The following is a 17,120-nucleotide window of genomic DNA, read 5'->3' as shown; positions in this document are numbered from 1 at the left end:
CGCTGGCAACTGTCATCACCGTCCTATCGTACCCAGGACTTCTTGATGACTCCAAATGTTTATGATGAAAATGGCGCGAGGTGCATACAAACTCTACACATCTGTGAAATGTTGAAAGTCAACCGGTCATAATCAGCTGTCAAACGTGAGGTAGAAAGGATTGACATTATACAAAATAATGGATGAGACGGCAATGGAGCAGCCTCGTCTAAAGGCATTTTTTCAAGGGTTCTAAAAATCAAACTTCCAGCTCAGATGGTTCAGTAAACAGGTATTAAAGAGAAGATTTAGGTTAACCATATTCAATAAATGTTCTATTAGTTTTTTTTAATCTGCCAAGAATTTTTTCCTCTAAACATACCAATGATGAAAGTTACGCACAATGACGGGACTAGGGTGATTTTCGGTAATTTCTCGGAAAATTCGAGGCAATAAAATGTCTTCAAGGCTTTTACATGAAAAATAGAAGGCTGGAGGTGGCGGGGGGGGTAGGTATAGGTAGGGGGCTGGGGTGGGTAGGTAAATCAGACCTAAACGTCCAGTTTACGTTGAGAGAGTTTTTAGTGAATATGCATTTATCGATGCTTCTTAACTTGGTGCTAAAGAGTTCCATACCATGGTCCAGTGTGGTGTCAAACCTTTCTCCCAGCGTGCATAACTGGCTGTTTTGGAGAAGTGTTTCCCCCGTGTTATGCATTCTCTAATCGATGCTTCGCTGTTCAGTTTCGTGGTTCCACAGCATTTGTTTTCATCTAGCGCCAAAAAGCATCCAGCTACATTGGTTACCTTTCACTGGTCTCTAGGAGATTTGAGAAGGCAGGACGCAGTCAGAGTCCATTGTAAGTATCAGTTCAGACAGTTACGTTTGATTTCCCTCAGTACACATGCATCAAGATCGTGGGCTCAAAACCGGAGTAAAGGCTGGAAATCTTTGTCATTAGTTTTCGTTTTTACGGTTGAAATATCTGACCTTAATTATCAGAGATCCATGAATCTTAAAATATATCGTCTTTGGTCTATTTACTTCGACTGTGCAATCTCTGTTTCACCCTGGGGCTCGAGTCAGCTCCAATTATCTTGCTTTCTTGTTTTGCCTTTCTCTTCATCAGAATAAATAAAGAAAAATGTTCAATAACGAGACTTTCTTTAATCATGACTATGTTTGGATGCTTCTCGTTCGTAGCCAATCAAACTTTGTCTTCCTCACTGACCTTATTAAAAGTCTCAGTAAAGAATCCAAGTGAGTTTCGTTGTTAGTCCTGCTTTGACAAACTTTAGGTAGCTTTTCAAAGATAAAACTTTTCAATTTTTCTTTTTCGTTGTGAAAAGAAACAAAAACCGACCAAATTCGAGGATGCGATTCAGTTTGGGTTACACGGCCGGTGACATGACAAAACGAATATGACCACATGCACATCTTCACACTTGATTACCCAAAATGATATCACTGGCGCGAAACGTCATAGTTTTTTAACACCGACATTTTTTGTAAAGCGTTTGGCTTACACAGTTTGAAGTCATTCCGCCAGTATTCTTTTTTTACTTGGAATGAGACGAAAAAAAGTCTAAACTGTATGACCTTACATGTCATACCATATTCTGTATCTACACCCCTGTCCAATTTGATATAGACTATACTATTTTCTTGAATAGACATAATATTCTCGTTAGTATGAATCACAGTGACAAAGTTTACCGTCTTTTGCATTTGTTTATTTCCAGATTATATGTGCTCTTGGCGCAGGGCCATTTGTAATTTGTAGGCGTCATTTGTGGAGTCTTATGTTTTGTAGGCGAGCGCAGTATGGGCGCGTGTCCTCTCGCGTGAGGTTCGGTTTTCACGCTCACCTCAGGCCCCGCTCACACCTGGTATCTGCCACTGAGCAGATGCAATGTCTACACCTGTTAATATGCGTTTTCACGATTAGTGGTGCTATCGTGAACTTGGCAAAAAGTGGCACCTGCATGTAGGTTAGCCGACGAGACGAAAATAATGAATACTATTATGCCCCCGGTCTATTAATAAAATAATCTTATCAATCGTCTGGCATTTCGTGACTTGAGTGCTAAGTGACGTAAAAAGTCAAGTCAAGCTCTGCATAATTTGACAAATTAATAATGGTATTGACAGCATGTGACATGCAACTGTCTGTAATCTAAACCGACCCACTCTTGTTAATAATTACGAAGTATATATATTTTTTATCTCTTTAAAAGAGGTACGGTACCGCATCGAAATGTTGTCAGTGGAAGAGGAAGGAATGTTGGCTTACAAAACACCAAAGCGACGCTATTGTGCCATTGTTTTGATTGTGCTCGGCTTTCTTGTGTTCTTTGGGATCGGTATACTAGCTGGCTTCTTTATTGGACGTGGAGCTGCAAAGGGTTGTGAGGATGGCGATAAGAATGGCGGCTGCAAGCCGCCGCCGAAGGGCCATACCCAGGAGCAGCTCGAAGAGTTCCACAGGAAAGCTGTCGGCATGATTTCTACTGAGGAACTGAGAAAAAACTTGAAGTAAGTGGTAAGAAACTACGTGCAGTAGCTGCGCAACGTATCTAAAATCGATTGCAATGTCCAAGTGAATTTCTATGACGCTTTTGCAAAGCGAGGCAGCAATGAGCAATTTTTCGCCACTTAAAATGGCAGTGAAGGTTAGAACTTGAATTAAAACCGAATTCGGTCATAAGATTTCAAAACTTTTACCAAGGGGGTTAATGATACAGGATATCATGACTCTTAAATTTTTTCTCTGTTCCGGGGATCCTACGCGAGCACACGGTTACCAACAGGATTTGGTTTTGATACTCGCCCCATCTCCTTAAAACAGAGTGTACAATACAATTACAATCGCAGACGTGTCTGCTCTGGATGCAAAGCGATTCTGTTCGTACAAGGTAATCTATTAGGACTGTTGCTGTGAAATATCATATATTCATCCGGACTCATCCAGATTGACACAGTACTCAGCCATCCAAAATGCTGTAGAATCGGAAGACGCTGTAACTCGGTGTGAAATCAGCCAAGAACGACTGATTCATGACTTATTTTTTGGTCTCTCCCTCCAAAAGTTCACCGATCGTGGCTGTCTATACGGCGACACTGGAGAGGCGAAAATTGAGGTTACTCTATCTTACTTGGAAGGGTATTCCTCTAAGGCGGCACTAATACCCCCACAAGAAGTTCAACAGTACCTCCCTAACCCTAAGCCCATGTTATTTGTTGACAAAAAGTTCTTAGCTAATGAAAATAACACTCTCACCTTGGTCACGTATAACCCAAAAGGCACCTTCAACTCTTAGAGAGATTTTATTAAACAGACTTTTGAGAACCCTGTAAATAGTTCATATCTTATAAAACGTAGATGACTACATAATGGTGCACAGCGAGCAGACATCTAAAGGAAGCCTTATTTTTCAATTTATCTACATACGGTAATGTAAGCCGACCTTTGGTAAACAACTTGGCGATGTATTTAGACCGGTACATTTCTGGACGTAAGATGCATTTAGATCGTCTAATCATGTCAGGTTGGTCTTTAAAAGGGACTTTGTTTAACCAAGTCAGTAACTAGGGGATAATATTGTCGGCGGATCTCCATAATTTAAATCGGAGCTGCAATAGATTTATCTGTTCAATTTTATTTAGTGTTTTTTTTTTATTCATAAAAAAGTACATTTGTCACACATCCCCAGCGGGAAATAATGCCCTCTTTCGTTCTCATGACCTAATTGTCTCTCCATCTCCTGACATGGCCGGGAAACAAAAACAGAAAACAAAAAAACTCACGTTGATGGCTGTTTAATTGATCCATCAATATCTTGATTCCATTTCTTCGTTTCACGCCCTTAATGCGTTAAGGTGGACTTGGGTAGTAAAGAAACATTTATACTCTATTTACCCTGAAACGATTATGAAATATTTTGTAACTAATTTGATAAACACAAACACAGCTTCAGGAGCGGGTATCTCGTTTATTGATGCAGGATAGAGCATAGTTAGCGAGCGTTACTTCATCATAAAGAAAATACAGTAGTAAATGAACATTGGAGCAAAGTTGAAAGAGATGCCTTCGAATGGCTCTTGCATAACTCCATACAAAATCTTAGATAGCATAGTAGCCCCCAAAGGTTTCACTTGCATGATACCTACAAGCAAGCCTGAATTACCACTGCAGTGATCACGTTTCATACAAAATGAACATACACCCGTGTCATTAGTAGAACGTCACAAAATATATTTACGGAAGTTCACAAAATATCCTTTTAAAGATACGAACAAAAGAGGCGATTGCAGAATGCTGATAAGTCGCAGAGTAAGTTCTAGTCGCATTAGCAAGACAAAGGGTGTTTTTATCAAAAGCGAAACATTGATTCGGTTAACGTGCTATTAGTAAGACCACCCGACAAGCACTTATCATTAATGGTTACGTAACGTAACTCTGAACAATCGGTTGATTCAACCGTGAAATCTCAAAATTTTTTGATTCCAGAAGGAAGAATAACCAAAAGCAGCGTGATTTTTTTTTCGCATAAATTCAATGAGGGAGAGTTACAATTTTTGTTACTTGTTTTTTCTCACTATTATTCTGGCATTTGAAGACCATTACACCCGCTTCACAAAGATGATAGTTAAAATCGCCCTGAATTTTCAATTTTCTAGCGTTTTCCTCCCAAGTTGTTAAACCTCCTACAGCTTCATTTAAAATGGATTCGATTTTATAATTATGCTTCTTTCCATAAAACGTTCACACACACGTTACACTTACTGGAATGATCTCGGCGGCGACAACAGCTATATATAACATGTTTGACGGTCAATTTAATGTTTTGGGGCAAGTAACATGTGCACAGACAAACATGAACTGAAACCAGTTAAGAAGAATTTCAAACCAAACTGTCTTGTTTTTGTTTCTTTTTTTTTTTTTTTGTTTTTTGTTTTTTCCAGCGTAACATCCTTTGAGAGGACTTGCGCCGGCTTACTTTTTCCTTTACGACTGCATTGATGTACGTCTACCTGGATTATGTGTTGCTGTAAATTCTGATCCTGATAAAGTATCACACATCGATTTTCATTATCTAATGATCTTATTAAACGTCACTCAATGGTTTGAGTTGGTACCGCTTGTTTGTTAATGTTTTAGTGGCGCGAGAGTTTGATGGATATAGCACTTCTATTTAATCAATTTAATGAACTTAACTCTGAATTGTAGGCATTTTACCAAGGTGCCCCACTTTCCTGGGGACACAGAGAACTTTGAACTGGCGAAGGACATGGCAAAGAAATGGAAAGAATATGGCATTGATGTTATTTGGAAGAATTACACCATTATGTTGTCCCGGCCAAAAGATATGAAGGCAGGAGAGGCTGCGCTGTACAATGGATCTACTCTGATGCATAGATCAGAACGTCAAGAAGCATTCCTCGTTCCCTCAGAAAACAACAGCAATGTGGTCCCCCCCTTCAACGCCTACGCACCATCAGGATCTGCAAGAGTGAGTGTCGATTCGCAGTTTAAATGCTTTTCCGTGCTCTCGGTTATACGCATGACAGCTTTGCTCAGGTTCAGCGTGAGAACCAAAAGCCCACCTCTATAGTAATAGTGTAATTTACAATCGAGTTTCGGAAATAATCCAGAAGAATATGGATTTTTCTTTCCTTCGCACTGTGACTGCCCTTAAAACTGACGCCACCCTATCAATCTCGACCCGATAAATCGCGTGTTCCTAAGCTTCGGCAAGTTTGTACTTGGACCCTTGAACTCCGAGACGTGATTTCAACATGTAACTTCTCCCTATAATATCCATACATTATCCAGCAAACAGGTAATGAGAATTCTCAAACCCATCATGTTTAAGTTGTTATCTTGACCTAACACCAAATTCTCTCATTTAACTTACAAGGAAACGTTCAGCAGCTAGAGGGGAGAATTATCAATCAAATTTTGGGAGTTAATTTCTCATTGGCCTTCAGTGACATTCTACCTTTTGCAGTGATTAATCGTTGTGATGACTTTGGTTTTAATGTTATGACAACTCGGGTGGCATTTTGATCGAAGCCTTCCAAACTGTCAGTGATAAAATACGAGCATACGGAAAAGGGCTTTCCCTTATCAGTACATCTAGTTGGTGCATTCAGATAGCAGTATTAAAGACGTTTAAAAACCAGCTTCCCTGGTTTCTGAAAAAAGTAACACCACAGAGTTCCCATGGCTGATTGAGTATCCATGGATGTCACAGACCAATGCTCTTTTCCACTAAATTGAAAAGTTAATTTAAAGTATAACTGACTACCACCTCACAGGTTGAATTTGAAATAATCTAAAGTTATATTTTTAATGATCATATTCATCACCTTACTTTCTTTGCTCTGAATCCGTAGGGGAAACTGGTGTATGCTAATTATGGACGAGATGAAGACTTCGAGGAACTCAAAAAACGAGGAATTAACTGCACTGGAAAAATCGTCATCATGCGATATGGAAAGGTTGGACGTTCTACTAAGGTTAGTCATCGGGTGGTGTTGGGGTCGTGGACAGATTCACTCCGAAGAGTGACCATGAGGATATATTTCCTTAGCATATCAGAAGCTTTTCGTGGAGAAAAGTGGTACGAAAAAAGAAAAATTTCGTATATGGGATTCTATTTGATTTTACACCACATTCTGGGGTTAAAATGATACGAAATGTAGAAACCAATATCGTTCATATGATGAGAGTGAAAAGGTGAATCCAGCCATTGTTGTATTTTTAAGTGGATATCCCAGGCACCTTGTTGGCCAGGCCCTATGTGTGTTGTAACAACTCTTTAAAAAGTATTAATCATTTTTGTCATTGATAAGATTGGACAGTTCCTTGAAGCTAAATATAATTAGCCCATAACTAAATTCTAGTTTAGGCTAAGACTGTCTACAAATGGGGGAGAAGCTCCTGAGAATGTTGCCAACTGACACTGCGCATTAGAAAGTTTCTGGATACTCTCCTGTTCTAGTTCTCAGCTTCTTTGGTTCTCCTCGGAAGAAGAACCGGAGAGATTCAGCGAGAAATAAATAAGTTGTCAACTCGAAATCACAGACCGCCTGATGGAAAGTGCAAAACCGCGATTAACAGCAAGGGTACAGAATCTTTTTACGTGCGATTTTCCTTTGTGTTATGATTTTTCCTTTAGCCCAAACGAGCTCACAAGGAAGGAGCTATTGGAGTGATATTATACATGGATCCTGAAGATTATGCAAAGCAAGGTGTTGATATGGTGTACCCAGATTACAATTGGCTACCTAATTCTGCAGTTCAACGAGGAAACATCAAATCAACTCCAATTAGAGGAGATCCACAGACACCGGGCTACCCTTCAGTTAGTAAGTAGGATATCTAAGTAGACGTTCAAGACGTTAAGATGCGTGATGGAAGGTCCTTCCAGGTCTATTTTAACAGTTCAAGCTTTCATCATATTTATAGGATATTATTATTTATTTAGGACTTTTATACTATCATATTACTATTATAAGTTATATTTTATACTTTATTGTAAATACACAATTCAGCTCAGTGGCTGCAAGCTTTTTACAAATAAACTATCTGTCTATCTATCTATCTATCTATCTATCTATCTATCTATCTATCTCTTAGCCCGTGCCATGCTCTGCAATAAAACGGGATAATCGAATAATAAGGCGGGCGGAAATGGTGGTTATGTGGTCCATGGTAACCGCTGGTTTTCGCTCGCCCCCTTTTTTCAGTCCTTTGTCCCCATTCTTAGGCCGAGAGCTTGGAAAAGGCTTTGAGGGTCATTATCCTTTTGTCACCTTCTGATCCCCTGTTGTCTGGAAAATACCTCACGTACATAAATCTGTCTTTACGCGAATTAATTCTAAAGAAGGAGAAGAACCCATTGTACTCTAACCTTAAGCCATCAGTGAAGATACCAAGGAATAAGGAGCGCACCAGGTCGTTACACTATGAATAAGTTTGCACAGAACTGTAATTTTCACATTGTGTTACTCTTTTCTGATTCTAGAGGGTATGTACCGCCTGCCAAAGGAGGAGGCTAAGAAACTTCTCCCACAGATTCCTGTTCATCCTATTTCTTACAAGGACGCTGAGCCCCTGCTCAAGTGAGTAGCCGTTTCACCATCAACTTCTGTTGAATTTTTTAATAAATCTTAGTGCTGTGATTTTATAGTTTGATCGTGAAAAACGAGACCATAAGTCCAGAATGGCATAGTAGTTTAATTGGCTCTACTCTGCATTCAATGAAAGCCCGTTCATACAAGTCAGACAACATTTGCCTTCCTTTAATGCCCTTATTTAGAGCTCTTTTGTCAGTTGGTATAAGCGTTTTTTTTTTTAATATCTTGATTTTGTTCTTATAAAGACACTGAGCCCTGCTCGGGTGAGTAGGCAAACAAGTTCTACAATTTTATGGCCGTTGCATTATCAATTCCAGTTGAGACTCATCAATCGTAATGCTGTGATTTTATGGCTTAACTGTGAAAAACGAGACCTTTCAATAAGTCCAGAATGGCGTGGTACGTTGTGGAAAGAATGCCTCTTTACTTGGCTCTAATCTGCATTCAATTTTAGTCTGTTCAGTTGGGCAACATTTGCCTTCCATTAATGTCTATTTGTAGAGGTATATTGTCGGTAGGCACAAGTTTTTATTAAGTGGGATGTATTTTTTTGATGGTCACGTGCAGCATGTGTTTTGTTCATTTAGAATTCTTACACGCGATGTGGTTCTATCCAATTCCTCCTTCCAAGGTGGTTTGGACTTTCCGTATGGAATACAGATGGCGAAAAATGATCCAAGGTGAAGAATATATTTTGAAAACTACAAAGACTAATATCAAAACAGGCTTGGCTGTGAAATTCTTAGTCAGTGAGAGAAAGGCAAAATCCGGTTAAATATTTGGAGATAACATAGCAAAAGCCATTGAATGTTTGTAGGGGCTTTTACGTGTGGACGTTAATGGTGTTATTCGATCTGTGGCCTTAGGAAGAGCGATTACAGAAGATTCATAGATTCCCCCTGGCAATTAAACATTTGCTTCAAAAAATGTTTTATTATTCGTCGGTTTGACGCAACGAACTATTCTCCAAACCAAGAGATTATAATCTCTTGTTCATATTTGATCGTCCTTTAATTTTTAACCGAATGCGAAATTTAAGGTTACCGTGCACCTTCATGGGTGTCTCGGGTGCAAGCGATGTAGCGCGTCCGGTTTAAACTGTAGATATCTAAACCCCAATATCAAATTAAAGCTTATAGGACTGGCTATCAGACTATACCAAAAATTTTGAAAAAAAATGAATTGTCGAATTTTTCTCGACTTCTAAATGCGAGCGCCCGAATCACCTTTTGAACGTTACATGTTAAAGCGAATTTCTTTTTTCGTTTATTTAATGTGTTCCTCCGTTTCCGGGGCCAAAGCGCTAAAAAAAACTTGTCTGCGATTTTCCATATTCAATTTCAGTGAAAAGTTACTGAAAAGTTTTGAAATAGGATTTAAAAAATGTGGAGTGATCGTACAACAATCGCTCTTGAAAAAAAAGTATTTAGACATAAAATTCGGAGACACGTTTTAGTTGGTTATATGTAAAACTAGCTACTGTCAAAATTTGAGAGCAATCGAACAAATTCCCTTTGACTTGTAGCTCTTAAAAGGTGATTCGGGTGCTCGCATTTAGAAGTCGTGAAAAATTCGACAATTCCTTTTTTTTTTTTTTTAAATTTTTGGTATAGTCTGATAGCCAGTCCTGTAAGCTATAATTTGATATAAGGGTTTAGATATCTACAGTTTAAACCGGACGCGCAACATCGCTTGCACGCGAGACACCCCTGGAGGTGCACGGAAACCTTAATTTCGTGATGATGAAATGCATCGTTGCAAATAGTTGGAAAGTAAGAATTTAATTGATATTCGGCTCTTGGTAGTGGTCGAAGATAAGTTATACTCACCGCTTAATGCCAGAAGGTAATAAAAATATCGTCTATTGATGTAAGCTTCCTCTAGGGCTCAGGAGGAATGAAAAATACCTTCAGAGTAGGTTTAATTTTTTTGACGATCCTTTGGGGCTTTCCTTATTATGTTTCCTTATTCACCCAGGGAGGTCGAGGTGAATTGTACCAATGAACTATACGTGACAGATGTTTACAACTTGATGGGAGTAATCAAAGGATCCACCCACCCTGGTATGTATCTGAGCTGCTCAAGTGAGTCAAAATAAATCGACAAAAATATTGTACGTACTTCTTTCTCCGTGGAGCTTTGTTTTGACGATTTTACCTGCAGGAAATAAAATGAAAACCGTGCAGAGTAAGGCGCCCATGTGTTGTTCGTCTTTATAGAATAACTGAGATACTAACGGCGCCCTTATTGGTAAAAAAAAAACTATCTTTTATCGCACCAGAAACCCGTAGTCATTTTATAAAAGCAATAGACCGCTCTTTCTATCAGTTTACCGGCATAACATCCCGCGCGGCATATTGGAAGAACTTGAGAAAAGTGCGCATGCGGTGGTAGGCCAGCGTCAGAGATTTAAAAAGAAACCCCTGTTGTTGACTTTGCATTCGAGGAATTACGTTACGTTAGCTGGGGTGGTCTGCTGCGGAAATGTTAAAGTTCACTTTTAAAGTACTGCTAGGTGCTCATTTACGTTTCAATTTTTCGCAGATGAATTGGTGTTACTGGGTAACCACCGAGATGCTTGGGTATTCGGTGCTGCAGATGCATCCAGTGGCACTGCTGCTTTGATGGAGTTGTCCAGAGCTCTTGGGGCACAGCTCAAGGAAGGTAGGGAATCCATCTTTTAACAGAAAATTTAGCTCTGTTTATTTGATCGATTTATCGCAATGCTTTCGCAATTGCTTAATTCGTGAACTTCAATACAGATGGAATTTTTTTTAAATTCCAGGATGGCAACCAAAACGTACTATAGTGATGCTAAGCTGGGGAGCCGAGGAACCGAAGTATATGGGATCTGTTGAGTGGCTGGAGGTACATATATTTCACACTCGTAGGCAGAGGTTAGAAGTATGTAGTGATCATAGCCCACAGATACCGTAGTACAAACCACAGGTAACACGAGCTATCTAGTTAATATAAAGTGATTTTAATCCGAGGGTTGTAAATCTAAAAGCAGACTAATGACGGCAGTGAGTGGAACAGAAAAATGACTCAGTCAAAGTAAACATGTAACTAACCCCAAGCGAAACAGTTCAGGCGATCAGATCGCGATTGGTTTTAGTTTGGATCTCACTGGTTGAGAAAGTGACCTCATTTACTAGACCTGTCACATAGCGTAGTGGTGAAAACTTGGTGAAAATTATTTACGACACTAAACTGAACTTTTTTAACTTTGCAGATCACTCAAAGGAGATTTCTTAAATACATTCGCCTTAAGAAATAACTCACTTTCTCGAGGAATTATTTCGCTTGAAAAAGGCACACACGTGGCTGTGGTTAGACAAACTCGTAAAAATTAATGAGTCGTATAAGCAGATTCAGTTCTTGTTTTTTTTTTTTTTGAAGGAATATTCGAGGTTATTGTCTGCCCGGGCTGTGGCCTATCTCAATGTGGACATGGCAGTTGACGGTAGGAAGACTGGAAGATAAGAATAAATTTCACCAACATAAAATTCAACTTCTGATGTAAAATTTTTGAAAGCTTTGAAACTTGCTTTCGAGTCTATTTACATTTCATTCGATCAAACAGCAAGGCATGCTTTTCAGTCACTAGAAGATGTCCAAAATTTGTGGTCAAATAGTGCGTTTTCGTTGATGAGTCATCTCTGTTACTCGTAAGGAAACTATTCTTTCCGAGCAAAGTCTGCACCTCTCATGGACTGGATTCTGGCCAGAGGAGCAATGAAGGTTAGTAAATTTAGCTCTTCAAACCTCGCTCATTTTTTGTCGTAAATCCCTGGCAACCGAATTGGAACAGGGGTAGCGATATACTGTTTGGCTGTCAAATTGACGTCAAACTGCTCTGTGACACGTGATTAGAGCAACTGACCTCGATGTTGTGTCGACATCCAGTCGTTCATGTTTAACTTAACTTCCTTGTTAAGGGTTAAAGAGGTATCAGACAGACCTGAAAGTTTCGTCTGTTGCTCACATTTCAATTTACGTCATCGTTCTAATTTAGAAATTTTCGAAACCTTTCCGGGGTGTATTTTGTAGTAAAGGTAACAGACCTGCTAAGTAACAGAATCGGTTATCGAACCAAACGACTGATACCACTTTCTCAGGTACCAAGCCCCTTGGGAAATGAGACAGCTTTTGATGAATGGATCAGGAAAATTCCAAATAGGTTGGGCCTTAATTATTTGCCAAGGTAAAGTATTACTCGATAATTATTTAATTAATTAATTATTCATTAATTATTCATTAATTATTAATTAATTATTATTTAATTAATTATTTGCCAAGGTAAGGTATTACTCGATAATTTAGCTTAATGTTCTGCTATACATTTATACGAAGGAAAAAACAGAAGGAAAAGTGAACAAAAAAAAAACAAAAACATTATTGTGAATATGTCCTTGTGATCTCTGTATTTTGGCAAGTTACTTATTATGACTCAATACTTATTGTTATTTCATTGCCATTTTCAGACTTCAGCAACCAAGAGCAGGCAGCGATTATGTCAATTTCATCCAAAGGCTTGGAATTCCTATTGTGGATATTCGTTACACATATAACAGTGTAAGTAGTAAGTCGTTTGTTTCAAGCTCGGATTGAAAGTTCCGCAAATGATGCATCATAGTGTAATTTTATTGATTTCGAGCCGGAACATGCTGATAAGATGCATTTTATCTGATCGCTCCACCCCTAACGGCAGGGCATTTTTGAATGAGGCGCAAGAGACTCTCAAGATAAGCTAACTTTTGCCTGATTCGTTACGCTTTTGCCACGACTCAGATTGACTGGATGCCCTTCTTAGGTGTAAACACGTTATTCTTTATTTGATGCGGTAACATAACGTGCTGCCTTTGAAATAACTTGTCGTACCTTCATCTTGCTAAAATCAAGCAGTGGACCGCTTTTATCAGTTTACCAGCGTTATAACTCACGCGGGAAGTTGAGAGGGCGCGAGAAAAGATCGTAAATCACGAGCAAGCAAACCAATGGAAAGTACAATCTACTGCATTTATGAAATAACCTTAAGTTTTTTATGGGTTTACCGGTGCAATAAGTGATAGTTTTTTTGACCAATCAGAGTGTTTGTAGTGTCTCAGTTATTGTTAGCCTGTGTACAGCCGCCCCATCCCCACGAGAAAATCGCAGGCTAAGTTATTGTATAATTTACCAAAGGAATCTTAGTTGTACTTCATACGGCTTTTGTACCAGGCCTTAGAAGCTTCTTGTCTTTTGTAGTGAGTGCAACTGATGATTAAACGTAGCCATGCTAGTTTATTATTATCGATTTTATTTTTACAGAAAATCAGCAGTAACCCTTTATATCACACAGTTCACGATAATTTTTGGTGGATGTCAACTCTGATTGACCCCGAGTTTAAATACCATCAAGTGACTACAAGGGTCTGGACTGAGATTACTATGGTGTTGGCCGACTCTGTGATACTTCCGTTTAACGTAACTCATTACGGCGTTAATATGAAAATTTTCAATACACAAATAAAGCTGAAGTTTAAAGAAGATTTTGAAAATTACTCTGCAAGTGAAGAGCTTAGTAAGTTATTGTTCTCATTAAGTACAACGGCAAAGCATAATAGAATAGCTCTTGGAAAATTTCTTCAGGTCTCTCCTGATAATTCAGAACAAAACGGATCCGGAGATCCGATAATGACAATGACTGTGGTAATCACCATATCTTAGCTGGTTAGGAGGAATACATATTCAACGATAACTATTACATGTATTTAATTTTGCAATACTTCCATTTAACGTGACTCTTTATGGCGTCGATATAAAGATCTACAATACAAAAATGAAGACGTCGTTTCAGGAGGACTTTGAAAACTATAATGCAAGTGAAGAGCTAAGTAAGTTATCGTCCGCAGTTAGTTGAACGTCGAAGCAAGATAAAAGAAGATAGGTTCATTGTTTCTCGAAGGTTCCCTATAGTTTATGCTTGGCAGAATTTGCTCATTTTATACATTCGTCGCAATAATATGCACAATTTTTAAAGCAACTCTCTTTCAGAAGTGTAGAATAGCCAGCTCTTTGTAAGATTCTCGTTGGCTCTCTTGATTATGCAGAACAAAACAGAAATTCGATAATGACACTGATAGAGGGTGGAAGGTGGTCATTTACTGCATTTCAGAGCTTGTTACAAAGAATAGATTTTTAACGGTGTGTCTAATTTTGTTGTATATTGTAGCATTTTTTTTAAATGTTCGGCAGAAACAACCAGAGTAAGTAACGCCTTTATTAATTCCTGACAGAGTATCTCGACGAAGCTGTGGAAAACTTTCAGAGTGCTTCCCGAGAATTTGACGACTTTGTGAAAAGTGCAGACAAAGAAAAGTAAGAAAGCTTCACGCTGTATTTCAACTCTTACACTTCAGTAACATTTGAGTGTTTACGTATGATGCACGATCCTTCGCAGTAGATAGCGCTATTTATGCAATAGCGAAAATCAGACCTGAAAAAAATCAGGCCTGTACGGGATTCGAACCACTAACCTCTGCGATACTAGTGCAGCGCTCTACCAATTGAGCTAACAAGCCATCTGGGAGCAGGCCGTTAAGTTGATTCGTAGTAAACCCGTGATGATAAATCAGATACAATGAATATATGAATATTCCGTACAGGCCTGATTTTTTTCAGGTCTGATTTTCGCTATTGCATAAACAGCGCTATCTACTGCGAAGGATCGTGCATCATACGTATTTAATACCGCAGTTCAAAATATATGAACTTTATATATTCATTGTATTTGAGTGTTTCCTTGCGCGGTTGTAAAGGCTATTTCGTCATTTACCGTACTGACTCATTTACTGTAGAACACATTGTTAATTTGTCACTGAGAAAGAGATAACTTTCATAAAGGAGCTCGGCAGTGTTTGTATAGGTAATCGCATGGGGCCGAGTAAAATTAAGGATTAATATCAGGCGTGTTTTCAGAAGTTGCTGAAATCGCCCGAGTCGTGAAGCGACAAGGGAAATTTCAGCAACTTCTGAAAGCACAAGTGATATTGATCCTTGTATTTTACGAGGACCCATTGCGATTACTTGTTAATGAAATTGAGGGGGAAATTACTGAATTTCTGAATGCACTCTTCAGTAATCAGTCATAGGAAGCCGTTTAAAGTTGACAGAGAATCAATGGCCACAAACGCACGAATGAGCTGAATGAAATTTTATTTTTGCACAAAGATACCAAGACTTTGGATAGGCTTTTGATTTTAGATATCTCTCCAGTGATGCCTGCAGTACTTTCAGGCAGTCGGGCTCATATTCATCCCCGTTTTCTTTTCGTAACTCGGCATAAAACTGCGCCAGTGTTCGGTCGAGGACATCGCTCTCGTACTCTTCTAAATTTGCTTGGAAGTTTCTTTCATTCGCCCACTTTTTAAAAACGTTCTTCCAGTACTCCGTGCTTTTCCTGGTGTTTTCGTTTTCACTCATGTCTTTTAATTCTTCGATATATTCCTCGTCAACTATCTCGAAACGAGACGCCATTGTTACAGAAAATCTTCAGCAACAACTTTTCGATAGCATAAGCTGTTGCTAGGCAACCTAGTACCAATCACGAGCCAGTAATTTTACCCTCTTCTCAGGCAAAATTAAGAAAAAAATACCCTATTCACTGACCAATCAACATTCAGTAATTTTGCCCTCTATTTTATTAAACGTAAAAGAAACTAGCAAGTTTTCTTTTGTCGCTTACGAGAATATGTGAGTGCCCTCTACAAGTTTAGTAATTGTCTTTTTTTCATTGAATTTTTCAGCGTCGCAGTTGCGCGAAAAATAAACACCCGATTGCTTAATGTTGAACGGGCATTTATAAATCTTGAGGGAATACTTCAGGCCAACCCATTACAGAGGTAAGTCGAATTGTGCAAAAAAGCAGTTATTTCAATAGGCAGACGTATCAGTTATTATCCCGTACACAGGTGGTAAGAGCACCAAGTGATCTTTTCATTTTTTACTTTTCTGTCTTTTTTTCTTTCCTGATTAAGTTCTCTGATTTACCGTATTCCCTGAGCAAAACTAAACAGTACAAACAGCCTTACCATCTAGCGTGAATGCTCTCCAGTTTTCCACAGACTTGCTAGGTTTGTTATGTGAAAGCTAATAAATATTCTGTGTTTTTTAGACACGTCGTTTTGGTTCACAGCCCAACTATTTACTACAGTTGGTATGGTGGTGTGGTGGACGCCATTTATCGCGCTCGAAAAGGATTGGTTACTAAGGAAGAAGTCAAGAAGCAGATATCAATTGTTGCATATGGCATAAACTCAGCTACACAAATACTTAAGCTCTCGCCAATTGAGTGAATGCTTCATAAAACTCCTTGTAAAGTTTCTGAATGAGGAAACACTGTTGTAGAGCTAAGTACTTTTTTGGAGATGTAAGATAGAACGACAAAATGTATACTCTGAAGTCTACTTGTGAGATACTATTACACACTTTTCTGCTGTCAAGTATACGTAGTGGCGAAAACCATAATTTTGAAAACATGTTTTCCAAATACATAGAGATATCAAGAACCAAGCACGGCGTCCATTTGTGTTTTACACAAATTTTAACGTATTGCGAGAAGGTTATGTAGTGAGAGAAAGTATTGTTTTTGTAGTTTTTCTTTCTCGGAGTTAGAAGGAAATTCAGAATTAAGGCTTTGTTTTGTTAGAACATCTTGCAAGTTTTACGATGTGGTGTTAGTAAGTAAAGCTGGGTGACGAGAAAATTCTGAGTTTACGATCCTCTTGCACGATGAGTGTAACATCTCGCATGCAATTTTCCCTATGAATCTTAGTACAGTGCTCAATCAGCACACACACACACACACTGACACACACACACACACACACACACTCACACTGACACACACACACACACACTTACACACACACTCACACACACACACACACATATAAAGTTATCCGATTTGCGATAACTGAAAATACCGTTAGGACGTAGGATTTACGTTAGA

General features: G+C 38.8%; 1 protein-coding gene across 1 annotated transcript; it reads left to right on the top strand.

The window, feature by feature from the left end:
- Window positions 1-2,135: 2,135 nt before the first annotated feature.
- Window positions 2,136-16,874, top strand: LOC111322014 (glutamate carboxypeptidase 2-like). Its single transcript, XM_022925048.2, has 17 exons — window positions 2,136-2,515; window positions 5,211-5,493; window positions 6,380-6,502; window positions 7,165-7,354; window positions 8,014-8,110; window positions 8,713-8,805; window positions 10,103-10,188; window positions 10,670-10,789; window positions 10,911-10,993; window positions 11,528-11,591; window positions 11,802-11,869; window positions 12,247-12,332; window positions 12,613-12,703; window positions 13,439-13,691; window positions 14,407-14,488; window positions 15,916-16,011; window positions 16,284-16,874. Exons 1-17 carry the CDS (start codon window positions 2,238-2,240, stop codon window positions 16,462-16,464), a joined length of 2,274 nt encoding a protein of 757 aa, XP_022780783.2. The 5' UTR covers window positions 2,136-2,237; the 3' UTR covers window positions 16,465-16,874.
- The last annotated feature ends 246 nt before the right edge of the window (window positions 16,875-17,120 follow it).

Source organism: Stylophora pistillata, chromosome 1 (assembly GCF_964205215.1).
Source record: "Stylophora pistillata chromosome 1, jaStyPist1.2, whole genome shotgun sequence".
Taxonomy (NCBI): Eukaryota; Metazoa; Cnidaria; class Anthozoa; order Scleractinia; family Pocilloporidae; genus Stylophora; species Stylophora pistillata.
This window is presented reverse-complemented; position numbering and strand designations above follow the sequence as displayed.